At 35.1% G+C, this 18284-nt stretch overlaps 1 protein-coding gene and 1 pseudogene across 8 annotated transcripts; both read left to right on the plus strand.

The window, feature by feature from the left end:
- The first annotated feature begins 1681 nt into the window (after positions 1–1681).
- On the plus strand, positions 1682–10734 carry LOC148844776 (uncharacterized). 8 transcript variants are annotated; one of them, XR_016102582.1, is made up of 6 exons: positions 1805–2196; positions 2614–2708; positions 2824–3076; positions 3178–3405; positions 4621–4758; positions 10081–10734. XR_016102582.1 is itself a non-coding variant. In XM_088956194.1 (3 exons), the coding sequence occupies exons 1-3, from the start codon at positions 1963–1965 to the stop codon at positions 10132–10134; spliced, it is 426 nt and encodes a 141-aa protein (XP_088812320.1). In that variant the 5' UTR covers positions 1682–1962; the 3' UTR covers positions 10135–10734. The 8 variants fall into 8 exon arrangements, 3 of the variants coding, with proteins under 3 accessions (XP_088812320.1, XP_088812321.1, XP_088812319.1); XR_016102584.1 differs by having other exon boundaries at positions 1818–2196; positions 10068–10734; XR_016102586.1 differs by having other exon boundaries at positions 1853–2196; positions 2789–3076; positions 9973–10734.
- Positions 10735–12840: 2106 nt separating this feature from the next.
- Positions 12841–14603, plus strand: LOC148844777 (GDSL esterase/lipase At4g10955 pseudogene; annotated as a pseudogene).
- The last annotated feature ends 3681 nt before the right edge of the window (positions 14604–18284 follow it).

Genomic DNA, 18284 nt, shown 5'->3' on the forward strand with positions numbered 1-18284 from the left:
CCCCGCCAACGCACACACTTCGCTCCACGTATTAATCGTGCCATGTATTTAATTTGACGCGTCTGGGCGACAAAGGATTCCAAAAATTCGATATTCGATTGGACTCCGTATCCGATTATTCATTTTTTCAAAAAACAAAATCCGATTATTCATTTCATTTATTTAAGAAGAAGAAACAGGTTTGCAATTCTATAATAATTTGGTTTGCAGATCTATAATAAGTTTAGGCTCAGTTTGGAGAAATACGAATACAAAATAACACAAAACTATAACTTTGCACTATACATATTGGTATTTGTACATCTTCCAAACTGAGCCTTAGTTTCATTTCCCTTTATTTAATAAATATTTTATAGCACATATTCTTTGAAAAAACCAGAAAAAAAAACTATTGAAAAATGTTTTTTGAGGCTAGAAATCATATAAGTTTAATAGTAAAAAAATTATTTAGTATCGGAAAATGTCCCTAACAAATTCTCTGGTAAATGATTTAACTAAATAATATTTCAAACTCTATTGGTGGAAATGCACATGTGGCATTGAGCTGCAACCAAATTTCATTGATTGATGGGTTGGTTTATAGAAGGCAAGGTTGATGGGTGGGAGTGGCAGCACTTATACAGAACCTCCATGGCTTGTCCTCATGCAGTGGGAGTGGCAGTACTAATGAAAGCAGTCCATCCTGAATGAAGCCCAACATCCGTCGAACTGCCATGACGACAACAACAGATTGACTCGATAACACTATCAAATCCATCATAGAACTCTTAGATGATGAGCAACTCATCAGTCACCTTGCAGGCTCAATGACCTGCAAGTGCCGTTTTATTTTTGGGGAGAAACTAAGGTTTTTAAAACCAGACCAAACAAGGGGTTGTTATGGGCACCGCTTTCCACATTGACTGCTCCAATCGTTCATTCTGAACAGATGGTCTATTCTAACAAAAAATAAAAAATAAAAACAAAAACGACAAAAAAAATGTTGTCTAAGACCTCTAGGTCGATGGTTCAACTGCCTAGGTCAGTGATTCCTAGACCAAATCAACATTATTTTTTGGTAAAAGGCGGTTTTGGGGTGAAACTGAATTGATGATGTGACCAATTTTTCTTCAACCCGTTTGTCCGGCCTGGTTTGATTTTGAAAACACTGAAAGAAACACTATATTTGGTTTGTATTGGTGTGTATCAATTGATACAATGCGATATAAGCCAGTACACATCCATATTGATTTGATATGTATACTTTACGAAACGTGTCCTATATTATCATACACCGATGCCAATACGATATACCTCAGATCTAACATATTGTATTTACATGTAAGAACACATCATAGTTTACATGGGCACTATGGCTTACATCTATGCAAAATAAAATGGCCTGTTATGCTTTAACAAATATATTTTTTTAAACTTAAAAAGAAAGGAAAAAAAAAACAAATTTGAGAGTTTTGAGAGACTAAACAAAGCAGGCAACTCTTGCAGACCAAATCCCAAAGCTAGTGGATGCCATTAACGATTGAAGTCAAGCTTTGGAAAAGGGTGAAAATTCTATTTTAAATTGCCAAGTAATCCGGGGAAGCCTCATCGGACCGGACCGGACGGTCGGACAGAGAAAACCAATAACCGATCAGATGACCGTTAATTCGCCTTAAAAGCTTGCGAGCAACTCCATTAATACATGCATACATTAGCCACGTGTTAGCAGAAGAAGCAAATAGATGTTAAGATGCGCGGCCATCTGGGGCCCACAGTTTGTTACCATCCCGTTAGTCTAGAGGCTTTGTACGCACTTGCCGTTAAAGGAAGAAGGGACTGTTTCTTGTTTTCCCTCTCACTTTCTCTCACGCACACTCTACACACTCTATTTCTTCTGAGAATACATACGTCTCGATCTTCGCCTCTGAATTGTATAGAATTATAATATAAGATCCGTTTGTTTTTTGTTGTTGTCGGGAGAGGATGAAATGCAAATCAAAGCGAAAATGTCGATTTCTGATCTTGGTTTTGGGTGCCGTCTTCCTGCCGGCAGTGGTGTTTTGTCGATTTTCGAAGCTCGAAAGAGCCTTTCCGGTGGACCAGAGATTTGAGCTGATTGAGTTTAGAGCTCGTGACAAGGGTAACGCACCGCCGAATTTTGCAGGGTGGGATCGTCGATTTTCCTGTCGAGAGTACCTACAATCCTTACGCCGTCGGGTAATTTTTTCTTTCGGTCCTTGTTGATAAGCTCTGTGTTCAATTGATTATGGCGTTTGGCTTCCGGGTTTTGTTTCTGTTCTTTTACCTACTCGTTATTTTATAATTTATATTGATGGGTTCTTGATATTCTTTGCTTCTTTACTGTTTTTCTTTTCTTTGTTTAATGGGTTCTGGATTTGTTGGTTTTTTATGTTCTGAGGTTCTTTAGTTTGTAAATTGACAGCTATGTGGGTCTTTACTCTTCTTTTGGTGCTTTCGATGTAGTTCATAATGGGTTTTTGAAGATGTTGATTCTTCTTCTCCATTTGTTTATCTTCCTAGGCTTTTGATCTCTTTAAAACTCTACTGGGTGGGGATTTATTGTAATGATTTTCACACATTTCTTTTTTCTTTGAACCGGATCCATTTTACTAGACCGAAATTGGGGACTCCTCCAAAAGAATTCTATGTTCAAATTGATGTCTTGTCGGTCACCTGCAAGGCCTGCAGTGGTTGCCCCAAATATAACGGTTTGAATTTAAAGCTTTCTTTGTTTCTTTCTTTTTTCCGCCTCCCTCCTCTTCTTTCATATCCAGTGACATTTTTGCAGGTGTAACCCTTACCAAGACTGTTACATTTTCGCAGATTGCTTTGAATTTCTTTGGTGCTGCCGCCTCATACACAGCTTCTCTAGTATCTTGTTCAAATGAAATATGTAATTTGACAGTTCAAACTTTAGAGGGTGGCTGCACTGCTCAGAATTCCCAGTGCGGTTACTCCTTTCAGTATTGGTGATGGAAGTGGGACATCGGGTTATTATTGTACAAGATATGTTATTCTTTGACACAGTTCACCGGAAGTATTTGGTTTCAAACTCTTCAGCTACCATAGTTTTTGGGTAGGCATATGTATCAGATATGTTCTTTTGTATGACTTGGGTGGTGGGGATAATATTATGCTTCCAGGAACTTACATGATAGAGATTGGTTCTTGAGATAGATGTAGCAACTATCAGTCCGGAGACTGGACCAAGCCAGACAGAGCCGTTAATGGGATTTTTGGGTTTGGGCTGCACGAACTGTCTGTCATTTCACAACGCTCCTCACGAGGAGTTGCACCAAAGGTGTTTGCTCATTGGCTGATAGGAGATAACAGTGGTGGAGGTATATTGGTTTTTGGTGGGATTGTGGAGCCAAATATTGTCTATAGTCCTCTTGTTCCAAATCAGTACGTCCTCTTCTTGCAGTTTTTTTGCTTTTATTTGCCATTTTTCGTTTCATGTAGACTAATCGTTAAAGTCTCCTTTCTGATCCCAAGTTTGTTTCTGGATTATTAGTACCATAAAAAGTTGTGAATGGACATATTGGAAACACCTGCATTTTTTTATCTGTAGACATATATTTGTTTTGATTCTTAAAAATATGGAGCTTGTCCACTAGCACTGCCTTTGGAAGTCTGTGCTTCAAGGAGAGAAAAGAAATTAGAACCCTAGTAGTCAATGATCTTGACTTACCTATAGAACTATCTGGTTAAAGCTTGTTTGCTTCCTTCGATTCTATTTCATTTCTATCATAACTCTATGTTTATCATTTGGACCTTTATATTAGTTTGGTTAAACCTTGTTTTCTTCCTTAAGTTTTTTCAGCTGGCTCGAACAAGTTTTTGATCACCATCTTACTCTACTTTCCCTCATTTTTTCACTTGTTGAAGCTACTCCTAGATTTCCATAAGTATATTCATTTCTAATCCTATCTTTTCCAGTTTCTCCCTTGTTATGAGTTATTGAACCAATGTAACAGAAGAAATTATAGTTTTGGATGAATTAATTCTATGGGAAATATCCTCAATCTCTCCCTAGCTATGAATTACTGAACCATGGTTACAGAAGCCATATCTTGGTCTCTACTACTAATAATATTACACTATTCTCACAATATTTATATATTCACTCTAGTTTTGTCAATCCATGGAATTTCCTCTTTGACATGTTTAATTATACATCCATGACTATGTGGTCAAATAAGGGCTATGTGTCAATCTATATTGAAGTCTCGTTATAATTAAAAACTCTGATGTCTCTCCCCTAGGTGTCTAACACTGGTCATTGTGCCATCATATATCTATTTGTCATTCACTCGTTTATTTCTTTCCCAAAACATGCAATATCATTTCCTCCTGTCTAAATATAAGTTTATCTTAAATAATTCATACATCTTTTATTTTCACGAGGTATCCTATCATAGATGACTATCTTTGTGTGCTAACATCCAATGTTAGACAATTTTGTAATTTTAGATATCATCTCCTTTTCAGTTTCATCGCTACTATTAATTATGTGCATAAGAAAAATCAAATTTGATTCATTTTAATTCTGATTCTGCATTGTGTTTGAATTCCTTTTGTCTCAAAACTTTCGAACCTGATTATAATATTTATCTGCAGAGAATTGTTGTCAATGGGAAAATTCTACCTATTGATCCAACAGTGTTTGCTACTTCAGGCAATAGGGGAACCATAATTGATTCTGGTACAAATTTGGTATACCTTGCAGCAGATGCATATGATCCATTTGTCAATGCTGTAAGTTACAGGAAAACAATTTTTTAACAATTTAGTTGATGTGAAACACTTTGTACAGGTTGTTGGAAAGGATTATAAACCCACACCGTTTATTTGTTAAAGATTGAAGTTAACCAACTGACTACTTCGTTTTTGTTGTTGGGGAAGGAAATTGGTGAAACAAATTATATTCATAATCTCAGAATTTCATTTCTTCCATTTTTCTTTTGTGCAAATAGATAAAGTTGTTTCACAATCTGCTCGTTCAGCCTTTTGCTTTGCTAGTACTGCACCTATGATCTTAAGTCAATTGAATGAAGTATTGTTATTATGCCACCGAAAGGTTTCAAATCAAATTTTTAATGTTTCTCCCACGATGGGGCAAGAATTTTGGTGCATTGGCTTCCATTAGAGTTCAGGACCAAGGGATGACCATTTTAGGAGGTTTGAATCCTGACTTAAGTGTTTCTCCATTGTATGCTCTAGTCCAAAATGTAGAGAATGAGTACTGGTTAGATGCTAGCCTTTGCATTTATGTCATGTGTGCGTATCCTTGTGGTTTCTAACATACACTATAAACATATGATTATATTTAGATATGTAAATGTATTATGTATATATTTGTATACATGCCTAGATATGTATGTCTCTGTATCTTTGTCATGAAGTTCATTCTAAAAGGGCTTTATTGATAATTATGATGTATACATGAAAGCATTATTCTGCTTAAATTAATCACCCATTAGATTATTATTCTTCATGACGTGTAAAACTAAGAAATTAAATATATTTAACACAATAAGGAAATTCTTATATATGTTAACTATGGATGCCAATGGGTCGAGTCAAATGATAAAACCAACGTGATAGGGTCAGGTCAGGGTCAGGTGTATTTGGATTTAACTAGGGATGCCAATGGGTCGAGTCAAATGATAAAACCAACGTGATAGGGTCGGGTCAGGGTCAGGTGTATTTGGATTTAACTAGGGATGCCAATGGGCCGGGTTAGGGTTTTGATTCTTTGACCCAAGTTGGGTTCGGGTTTGGGTTTTGATTGGCCCGCTCCATTTGGTCATGATACCTACATATATACCAAGTATTCTTGCAGTTTTTTGACTTCCAACTATATAGATTTAAAGTTTATATTTTATTTACATGTTGATTTTGATTTTCTTCTTATTCTTTTAATTGGAAAAAGTAACACCTTAGAATCTATAAAACAACTTCCTAACTTAAATTAATGTTTTTTATGTCTTCAAAACATGTTAAAAAATACATTTGAAATGCTATGGGTCGAGTCGGATCAGAATCGGGTTAAGGGTCGGGTTTGGGTTACGGTGCTCGAGAGTTGGGTTAGGGTTGAGGAAAGCCCGTGCCAAACCAGATTGGTTGACATCCCTAAAGTTAACAGTCAACAATGCTCTTGTGGACTATATTCCATGATATTTTAAGGACCAATTATTGTGATTTGCATAATTGCGTCTCAAACTACTTAAGATAGACAATAGTTGAGATTTCCCTACAAACAATGTGGAGAGTGTACATATCTAAAAAGGCCATAATCCAGTGGTGGCCCTTGCTATCTGGGGTCTTTGTAGGGGTAGATTGGGTAGTGCTAACAACCTTTAGCATTTTCTTTTGCACAAAGTGGCTTCTCTCACTCTCACTATATGAGAGTGTACATATCTCTCAACCAGAAATAGTATTCAAGGAACTTTTCAAGCAATTTACTTCTGTCCAACCCATACCTAACACTTCATTATGAGAAATCGTTTATTAGATATAGTTGTTGCATAAGTTATGCCCACTTTCTAAAGGTTTTGGGAACTAAGCTTCTATGCAGTGGATAAATTGTGGAGATATTTTAATGTTTTCTGCATTGCAATTGCATTTATGAAATTCTTCTTTGCTATTTCTCTCTGTTGGCTATAGTGTCATGCCTTGATTTATCGCAATGTATTTAGGAGTTTGTGTACACTATACATTACATTTGAAAATGAGTTTAATAATGGCATATCGTGTAGCCAAGAAAGTGGAGAATTATCAACAAACCACAAATCATGAAATACAAAATTAGGAAAAATAAAAAACTCAGTTATACTTCACATTTACATAGCCTCTACGACCTAAAATTCAAGAGATCAATGACGGATGACACAAGAAGAAATAGGAGTAGACCAAAAAGGACAAGGAAGGGTATTAGTAGTAAGAAATGATTTAGGCACTAATAATTTAACAGTGGATATGACTTTAAATTGAATGGATTGGCGAAAAAGGATTCGTGTAGCCAACACCATATAGTTAGGATAAGGCCCGAATGATGATGATGATGACATATTAGGGATGATTGTTTATAACCTAGCCTTGCTTGGTTGGCTTGCAAATTTATGGACCCAAAAAGCCACTTTTCTTTAGGCTTAGCCCATCTTCGACCTACATTAAGACTACAAAAAATGCAGGTTTGTGATTTTTAGCTATATTAGGATAAACCCGATATTAGTTGTAACCTCAGAATGGACTTTCAGCTTACAACCTTTAATTGTAACCTCAGGATGAACTTTGAGTCAAAATTTCTATCCCGATATAACTGATGTGATTGCAGTTCTATAAAATTAGAATTGTCTTGAGAAATCCTACAACTTGTCTATGATGTTTGGGCACACATTAAACTTCAATATCTTAATATTTATTATTATTTTATGAATATATAATTATTTTTTTAGTACATTGTTATGATTTTATTAGTTTTCCTAATTAATATCTTAGTATTTATCATTAAGTTATGAATTTTTAATTCATAATTAATATTTTATTAATATTTTCTTATTAAATTATTAGTATATTATTATTTTTGTTTATTATTTTAAAATTAATTTATTGTTATTTAATAAATAATATAGTATTTTGTTATTACTTTAATTATAATATATTAACATTTTAGTTGTACTTAACTATTACTACGATTATTAATTAATGAATTAATATCTTTGCTTTTTTTATTATTAATTTATTAATTTTTTATTATGGCATTATTATTTTATAAATTTTATATTATGCTTTTAATCATTAATATACTCTTATTTTATTATTAGTATCTTATTATAAATTTTGGAACATTTTATTATTTAATTATTAATGTTTTTTATTATTTTAGTTATATTGAGTTTATATTTTATAATTATATTTAATAATTAATATATTTTTTATTTTAAGTTTATTAATATTTTGTTATAATACTATTATTTTATTATTATTGTACTAAAATTTTGTTCACAGTGTATTAATATTTATTGTTATATTATTATTATTATTGTCTTATTGTTAGTTGAATAATATTTTATTATTATTTTTAATACTAAGATATTCTAATGTGTGCCCAAACAACATAAACAAGTTGTAGGATATCTCAAGACAATTTTAAATTTACAGATTTGCAATTATATCAGTTATATCAGGATAAACATTTGACTAAAAAGTTCATTCTGAGGTTACAATTAATGGTTACAGGCTGAAGTCAATTCTGAGGTTACAACTAATATCTGATTTATCTTGAAATAACTAAATCTCATAGATCAGCATTTTTTATAGGCTTAATGCATGTTTGGGTTAGGCTAGGCCTAGGAGAAATGTGGTTGCCTGGGTCTAGAAATTTTCTTGCCAGGTAGGCCGGGCCAGGTCTTAAATAATCATCTCTAATATGTCATCATCATTATCATCCATGCCTTATCCTACCTATGTGGGGTTGGCTACATGAATGCTGTTTTGCCAATCCATTCAAGTTAAAGTCCTATCCACTGTTAAATTTTTAGTGCCTAAATCAGTTCTTACAACTTTTTCCCTTGTCTTTTTTGTTCTACCCTTAGCTCTTCTTGTGTCACCCGTCATTGATGAGGTTGTGTAAATGTGAAGTATAACTGAGTTTTTGTTTTTCCTAATTTTGCATTTCATGATTTGTGGTTTGTTGGTAATTTTTCACTTTTTGGCTACATGAAATGTCATTATTAAACTCATTTTCAAATGTAATATGTGTAGTGTGTACACAAACTCCTAAATACATTGTAATAAATCAGGGCATGACACCATATCCAACAGGGAGAAATAATAACTAAGAATTTCATAAATGCATTTGCAATGTAGAAAACATTCAAAAGTATCTCCACTATTTATCCATGGCATAGAATCTTAGTTGCCAAAACCTTTAGAAAGTGGGCATAAGTCATGTAACAACCATATCTAATAAACAACTTTTCACAATGAAGTGTTAGGGCATGGGTTTGATAGAAGTAAACTGCTTGCAAAGTTCCCATTGAATACTATTTCTGGATGAGAGTTATGTGCACTCTCGTATCGTGAGAGTGAGAGCAGCCACTTTGTTCAAAAGAAAATGACAAAGGTTAAGAGTTAGGACTATCCGGTCTACCCTCCCAAGACCACATATAGCAGGGGCCACGATTGATAATGGGCTTTTTAGATATGTTTACTCTCTACATTGTTTGCAGGGAAAATCCCAATTATTCTCTATCTTAAGTAGTTTGAGATGCAATTATGCAAATCATAATAATTGGTCCTTATAATATCATGGTAGTGTCAACTGTTAACATATATAAGAACTTGTTTATTTTATCTATAGATAAAAGATAACCTGTAGCGGCTAATCAAGTTATATCAGGATAAAAGTTTGATTGAAAGTTCATTCCGAGGTTTAGCTAGTTATGCCAATTCTGACTTCTCCAAGAATCTTTTTTTTTTTCATCAATAATTGTTTTATCACTAAACTTCCTACATTGTTTTATATTCTCTAAAATCTTTCTACTTTAAGACATTGGAAATACTTCCTTCCATTTTTATGAAAGATCAAACTGTTGCATAGTAGTTCTGCTGTCTGAAACAAATTCATGATATTGGCAACCACATTTTGAGTGAAGCAGATGCATTGTTAACACAAGTAATGTTGCGTGTATATTTTCCTCAATTAGTACAAGAGTTATAAGCTGTGAGTTGGTAAGTCTGACCAAAGATCAAACTGTTGCATAGTAGTTCTGCTGTCTGAAACAAATTCATGATATTGGCAACCACATTTTGAGTGAAGCAGATGCATTGTTAACACCAGTAATGTTGCGTGTATATTTTCCTCAATTAGTACAAGAGTTATAAGCTGTGAGTTGGTAAGTCTGACCAAAGAGAAGAAAACTAATCTTCTTTTTTTTTTTCTTTTTCTTTTTCTTTATCATCTAGCTAATCAACGCATTGGATGGGCTAATTACAACTCTAAGTTAAACAGACAATGCAAGTCCTTCAAGTTTTTCCATGAAATGTTGATCAAGTTGCAGATTTACTTTTCAGGTTCATTGTAGATTTGCTTTTCAGGATCGTTTGCAATTTGCCATCACATTCTAAAGTCTGATCTCATGGCTCCCAACTCCTTTGTTCTTGCATCTTGGCCTCCAGTAAGTCCTGTGGTGAACGAAGGATCAACAATGTTGTTTAGAAACTTCATCATCTTATATGGAACCTCCATGGCTTGTCCTCATGCGGTGGGAGTGGCAGCACTTATGAAAGGAGTCCATCCTGAATGAAGCCCAACAACCATTTGATCTGTCATGATGGCAACAGCAGATCGACTCAATAACACTATCAAACCCATCACAGAACTCTTAGACGACAAGCAACCCACCAGTCCTCTAGCCATGGGAGCGGGTCACCTAAATCCTAACAAGGCGCTCGACCTTGGGTTTGTATATGATGCAAATACAACGGACTACATGAGGCTTCTCTGCACTCTGACTTACACTAAGAAGGAATCAAGAAGATAACAAGGTCATTCTCTGATTGGTTAGCCCGTGAAGCGCCAAAGTTTAGGGATGCCTCTTCAACATTCAATCCAAGAACTCTTCCTTATGATCTTAGTGTAATTGTGTCTGGTGATCTGTGGGGACGTGCTACCCCTGTCTTGTGTAGCCCCTTCGAATATTATAAAAAAAAAATGTTTTTGTTTCATTGGAGATCGCAAACAAGGTTCAAATTATATTTTCCACTTGCTTAGCCTAACACATGGAAATTATCTTTCATAGTTGGCCAAAAAGACTGATTGGTCAGAAACCTTTCATATAAAAAGTTGATCTGGGACCTCACATTCAGATTTCATTTTAGCTCTTTCCTCAAACGAGTGTGACATTCACTCAAACATATAGATTATGTCACTTAATTGTTTAGCTATTGTTATAACTTAGGGGACTTTTCATAATCTTTTCCGCCATTGATGGGTTAATTAAATTTGAGACCCAAAACCCTTGCCAGCTGGTGATTAGAATAAAATTCCATTGGGGGAAAAGTTTGGTATTAAAATATTAAAACATGTAGGCTGTTTTTGTTTTTGGTTCGAGAGAAAAATAAGAGTGAAACAGAAAGTTATGGGAAAATTCTCAAGAAATTTCACAAAGTTTGTTGAGAATTTTGCCTCAATTCTCTGTTACTCTCTTATTTTCTATCAAAACCAAACATAGCCTTAACATACAACTGGTGCAGTGGAAGGCCGGCATAAGTTGTAGGGTTGAATGGGTGACTGATGAAGGTCACCCAGATCAGTTGGAATTGGCCACATTATGCTTCCAGGTGTGGCAGAGAGGAAGCTCCCTATTTGGCCCAATTAGGGAGCCTCTTTTCTTGATTTTGCTCAAAATTTCATCATCTTGGAAATTAGCAATAGCCATGACTTAATTCTCTCTGCAATGTCACTGTCTGGCTGAATTCTTATGAATCAACTTCTTGATATACTTCAATTCAACAGCATTATTTGGAGACAAATAAATCAATTGAGTTGAGAAGAACAGTGGGCTTTAGCACGCAAAGGCTGTGGTAGCTGAACTGAATAACTTATTATGGGGGTGTTAGCCAATGTGATGTTCTTTTCTTTGTTGCAAGTTTCAAATATTGTCATATATAGCAATCAGCCCAATTTCAGCTTCATAAAGAAGGAGCTCACATTAAAAAAGCAACTTCCTGGATCTATATTTAGATAATCGGGATCAACATCAAATAGGTGTAGTTTAACCTAAAACCATAGAGAAACAGATATGTTCTTTTTTCCCTTTTACTTCTCAGTTTGAAGATCTACAAGAATCATCAGTGATCCTTGATTGTTCGTGAATCATGTATTTGTTTTGAGATGCAAAAATAAGTTTGTTTTATTTCAAAAAAGAACCCATTCATATTTTTTTGAAACCACCGAAGTGATGGTTTTTAAAACAAAAACAAATTTTAGAGTACAGATATTGTATGATTTAGGAAGAACTCATGAAATATCATTATATGAAAACATGATTCTTAAACCAGAAATTCTTGAACACATTTTTATCTCTGTTTTGGTAACAAACATGTAAACTACCAATAACATGTTTTCCATGTTTTTATTTTAGTAACCAATTTTTCATCAAAATAGATGGTTTAATTCGTATTTGTAACTCACAACAAGAGAAACAATTCACTTGGAAGAGCACCCAGTGTCAATCTGTACCTTGAAAATTTTGTATCCTTAATTATTATTTATTTTCTAAAACACAATGTGCTTGATAAACAAGATTTGAGTTGGATAGATCAGTTCAATTGGTCAACAAGGAGAAATCATTCTTTATTGTTCATAATAAAATGCCCACCACCAAATGCCTTTCACAACACATTGGCCGCTGAGTCCGTGTCTAATTTTGTTTTCAAATTTGTAATTAATGTTATTGGAAATTTGTATTGATGCTTCTTTTCTTGATGTTATTCAAGTTTTATTCAAGGTGATATTGAGATGCATCCTGAGCTTCTTTTAGTTGTGATTGAAACAAACTTTAATGGCATAACTAAATTGTTGGATGTTATTACTATGTGAGATTTGGAGCCTACGGTTGATCTCTTTGTTGACATTGTTAATTCTGGGTTGAAAGTTGGAAGTGAACTCACAACTCTGCTGGTGATGGGTCAACAACCGCATCAGTTCTTGCACGTGAAATTATCAAATTAGGCTGGTTGAGTGTTACTTTTGGTGCAAAGCCTTTCTCAATCGAGAGAGGGATTAATGAGACAGTACAAGGCCTGGTGGATAAGTTGGAGAAGAAATATATGCCTGTTAAGGGGCGTGATGATACTAAAGGTAATTGCTGTTTTTATGTCTTCATGTTATTTTGCATTTTCTACTGTTGTCTGGTACATTCTTATACCAAATATTTATTTTTATTTCTTCAGTTGTTGCTTCCATCTCTGCTGGAAATAATGATACCATTGGGATTATGATAGCCATGCAATTGATAAGGTTGGCCCTGAAGGTGTTTGCATCTTCATCATCCTTTGAGACAACTGTAGAGGTGGATGGAATGGGGTTTTGAAATTTTTAATCGGTTCCAAGCTCCATTTGTCTTTGTTAATTATATGATGTATGTGGCGTTTTCCCTTGATGTTTTTCAGACTTGTCTGCACTTTGATCTTGGTTACATTTCACCACAGTTTGTCACAAAGCCTGAGAAAAATGATTATTGGATTTGAGAATCAAATGGTCTTGGTAACTGATCAGAAGATTTCAATAATAAAGGACAAACTTCCTCTACTCATTATAGCTGAAGACATCACATAATTCCTCTTTTTTTTATCTTGTTTTTGGGAGAGGAACAAGAGGTCTAAACATTCACAGACTGTTTTTCTGGCCTGAATTTTTAATTGGGAGGATGTCACGCTGTTGATTTTTTTTTGGAGCACAAACCCTCGTGGATTGCAACTAACTATACATAAAAAAAAAAAAAACAAAAAACAAAAAACAAATAAACAAGCAAACAAACAAAGAAGGGAGAGGAAGAGAGTGAAACATTCCTTGCATAACCACAATTAACTAACTCTTGCATTGATGTGAACAAGATTTGCTTGCATGCTTTTGAATGTAGTGCTTTGGCAGGTACAAAATTACATTTGGTAAATTTGTTAAAAGCTGAGCCAGTTGAAGATCTTGCCCCAACTTGGTGGGAATTTTCCATTTCCAGTTGATTTGTCCACTTGTGGATAATGTAGATTTCTCCATCTTGGGCACTATATATGAATTCATACCCCAGTTCTGCAACTGTGGCCACTCAACACAGGGTTCTCCATGATATGTTGTTGCTTTCCATTGTACCACTACCAAGCCTGAATCCTTCCTACAAGATCTCAGTTTGGACTTCCACTTCATCTAGAAGGAACTTCATTGTACCTCTCGATTTCAGATTGCAATGGAAGTTGTTCAAGACACAGTTACTGCTGTTGGAGATTTGAATGTATGGGTAACAGGTCATTTGTTGAGAGATCTGTTGTAGCAATGTTGGCTCGAAAGAACATGGCAAAGATTGGCACTTTTCTTATATCATTTCTAATCAATCCACCATTCTTCTCTGTTCCAATTGAGATTGTATTCAATCCACCATTCTTCTCTGCTCCAATTGAGAGAATAAAAGATAAAAAATGGAAGCATGGGATCCACATCGCAAGCAGTTTGATCAATTCGGGAGATGTTCTATGGCTGTGAAGGGTTACAACCAAAATTCTCTATCAGAAGATCCATTTCTTGCCTTGTCTACATGGGTCCCATATCTGTTTGTGAATCCTGCAGATGACATTTGTTCGGAGTATGTTCAGTACTTTGAGCATAGGAAAAAAGATGAAGAGATTGGAGCTGGAAGCATTGAGAAAGTGACCACTCAAAACTCTATTGGGGGCCTATTCATGCATGTAATTGCACAGGAAGAGCCACTGCACCTTCTTCCGTCAATCTGACCATCAACCAGAGCCCATCATTGGATTTTAAACGTGCTCATGGGATTCACCAATGCTGGAGGATGAAACTACAGCTAATACAAAACTGATTGATCATATTCACCTATCCATGCATGGGCACTTGAAAGGTGGTACAGACCTGGATTTCTTGAGATGTCTCCAGTCTAACTCTTTTTCTAACTCCTAGTTCTAACTACCTCAGATCTGACCATAACAATGATTCTGATGAGAACACCGAAGTAATGAAAAAAAAAACCCAAATTCTTTCTTCACAACCAAATAGTGTATGGACTGAGGCAATTATATCTTCTGGGTACAGGGTTCTGACAGTTAGTCATTTTTATGGCTGACTCTATTATAGCCCAAGCTGGACTATGTCATTTTTATTTTTTATAGAACTTATATTACAAATTGAAAAGGTCTATGCACAAAATAATACATTGAAACTGGGGAAGGGGTTATCAATAACAGACATGCTTTGTATAAGTTCTCTGATGTGATCATTGACCTTGGTTACCCTCAGCATGACATCCTGTCTATCTTAATCTGATTAATGAGATTTGGAGATAATGGTTGATGGGTAATTCTGGGAATAAAAGGATAATTATTGGTCACCTTCCTATAGGGGTGAGGCTTATCATTGAAGATAGAAGTCAAACCTCTGTCTGGAAAGATCTCTAGCATCCAGCAAAAGTTTTTCATCCAATTTGTTATAAAAATTGCTGAAGATAACTCCATCATCACTCCCATAAGTGGGTGAATGTTTAGGTGGTTTGGTTTTTGCTCTGATTAGTTATTGGTTCAGCCACAGAATTCCTGTTTTTCCTAATTTTCATTGAAACCTTGTTTCTTTATACTCTTGTGTATCTATTTGTAGAGTCAATAGTTAAGACATGTTGGTCAATGATCTGGTTTGTCAACATCTTAAACCACATCTAGTAATGAAAGAAGTTAGAAGTATTTCCTCCAGAGGGCTTAAATCTGCAGCAACGCTCAATGTCATCTCTATGCGAAACCTTCTTGGGTCTTCTTGAGCTGCCTGTAGTTAAAGTAATTCATTTTGCTTAAAAGTATATTTATGGCTTTCTAATTTCTGTTTAGAAAACTAAAGAATTTATGTAAAGAAAAACTTGTAGTACCATATCTAACGAAATAATAACCAAGTAATATCAACTTTGTTTACACGGTTGATGCCAAACATGATTTGTGACTGTGACCACTACACTGTGCCTGCTTTATCTAGGGAAACAGATGAACTTATTCTTTGCTTTTGTTATTGTATATTCAAGATTGCTGCCAGGATCAGAGAATGGAAAGAAGCTGTCATTTCTGCTTCCATATGTTTTTACAGAATCCAATCATTCCCATCATGAAAAGGTCAAGAAAGTGATCTAGGCAGATGAAATGAAATGCAGCCATCTGATAGGATATATCAACTGCATGAAAGAAGTCACTAGGGTAGAAGAACCTGGTTGATTTCCTCCCCCTCTCTCCCCACCTGTACAAAAGAAAAAGGGAAAGAAAAAAAAAAAGACAGGGATATATCCCCTGAGGGAAATGGTCCTATTCTGAATGTGTGCCACTTAAATGGAGAATAGGATGAAGATTGTTTGTGTACATTCTCCCACCTTCTTGTCTTGTTAGATTTGATTTGTTTAACTTAATATATGTTACTATAAAGGAAGAGGAAGATGAAGAGAGAAACTTAAAATATGAAAAACGAAATTGATAAAAAAGGAAAGGGTTATCTGCAACCCTTCTCCTTTATATATAAAATTCTGGTTTACATAGAAAGACACTTATACCCCTGGTAACATATCTAAATGGAAGAACATGGAGTGGAATTAGTGATCTAGGTTCCTATCTGAAGAGAAATGGTTACATCCATCTGGGGAAGGAAAGGATAGGATGGACCTTGGAGGGGCTGCACCACGTACCCTCCAAGGAGGGATCAAGCCACTGTAGCTCCCCTGATTTTCTCGGGAGGGGAAGGAAAGAGGGAGGGAGAGAATATGCAAGATCTAAAGTCAGAGAGAGAATGAGAGAGAGAGAGAGAGAATGAGGCCCCCCTCTTCTGCATTTGAATGAATTATTAATTTGTATAATCTTCCTATAACTGGGCCAAATCAACAAGAGTGGCCAGCTGTCAGCCAACATTCTGGGATGATTTGGTTTTGGTTCAGGATAGATTAAACAGGGTCTGTTAGTATTTCTATGCTCATACACTAAATAAAGATAAAACAATACAGGGTAAATCTCTAAACATACCCTGCCATAAGTCTGTATCTTAATACTGTAAATTAAAGGTAGTAACATCTGAAGGAGTCATTGGTGGTAAACCTAAGCATGCTACTCTTTTTCCTTTGTCAATCTTCAGTTATCCTTATATGCAACAATGTATGTTTTATCAACCATTCCAATTCAGAATTGTAGGGAGTTACAGGACATACTTATCATTTCAACCATTATATGTGTGAGATCTTCCAACTAAAGTCTAGAACAATCTATAAGGATTATTTGAGTCAATTGTCCATTTTAGTCCACATAAACTATTCCTCAAAATAATGAAATAACTATTTTTTGGGATTACGCATACCCCTTCTTTTCTTGTTCTTAAGTAAAATCATGAAACTCAGCTTGATTATTGAACATCTGTGACATACAGGCCACCATTTTAACTACAGTAAAGTGTCAAGACAGCTTATATCCTAAACATGCACCCCCGGCCAGTATTTGATTGAAAGCAACTAACATTTTGATGGTAGGAGTTATTTATTTGGAATTCTAATGGACAGCTGATGCCTTTGATAGATATGATAAATAAAGAAGATTATATAAGGCTTAACAAGGTCCAATTTAGATACTTTGAACCAAGATTATTTTATTTTTAAAATGTAAAGAAGACTATATAAGCCTTTTATAGTTATACATTAGCCTATGAATGTATATTTTGGAATATGCCCCCCTTACCTCATTATTTATGGTACTGGCAGCTAGAAGTGGAGGAGATCTGTGCTTCCTGAGATATTACTTTTCATCATACTTCGAGAGAAGGAAATCTCATATCTGATGCTTTAGCTAATTTTTCCTGTCACTCTGGCGCCTCAACAATCCTTGATTCCCACAGTGAGCTGCCCTTGGCGATTAATGGAATTATTCATGCTGATAGGATTGGTCTTACTTATTAATGGAATTATTCATGCCCTTGTCGAACCATTTTGTATATCTATCAGCCGAACACTACTTTGTATAGATTCCCAGTGGGGTAATGTTTTTACGCCCCCCCTCATTGGTTTTTTTGACTTATTAATAAAATTTATGGTGGCCACCCCTCCAGTGGGAGTAAATTTTGCAGACAATGAAAAAAAAGTATATTTCGGAATATGCGTAATATATTGGAGCAAAAATCAGCAATCCAGAAAAAGGGGTTCTCAACAACATAAAAATATATGTCAAGGATAAATCATACATAGAAGAAATCAGATGCAAATACACAGTTTTGGGGTTGGTGTCAAGGAATAGGATTTTACTGGAAATTGCAGCAGTAAAAGAAATAGACACAGAGAGGAGGTATTGTGGTTGGTTTGGGTTGGTATCCATAGAGAAAGCTAGGTTAGGTGAATCTGAGTTGAAAATTCATGACCATTTGAGGTTGAGTTCATATACTATTTGCAGCAGCAAGCTAGGTGCAAACAAGAAGATTGATCATACAGAGTTTCATTGTTCCGTATAATATACGTAATTGTTAGATGCTATATGTTTTCATTGTC

Source organism: Nelumbo lutea, chromosome 7 (assembly GCF_056320005.1).
Source record: "Nelumbo lutea isolate HS-2025 chromosome 7, American lotus-T2T, whole genome shotgun sequence".
Classification (NCBI taxonomy): Eukaryota; Viridiplantae; Streptophyta; class Magnoliopsida; order Proteales; family Nelumbonaceae; genus Nelumbo; species Nelumbo lutea.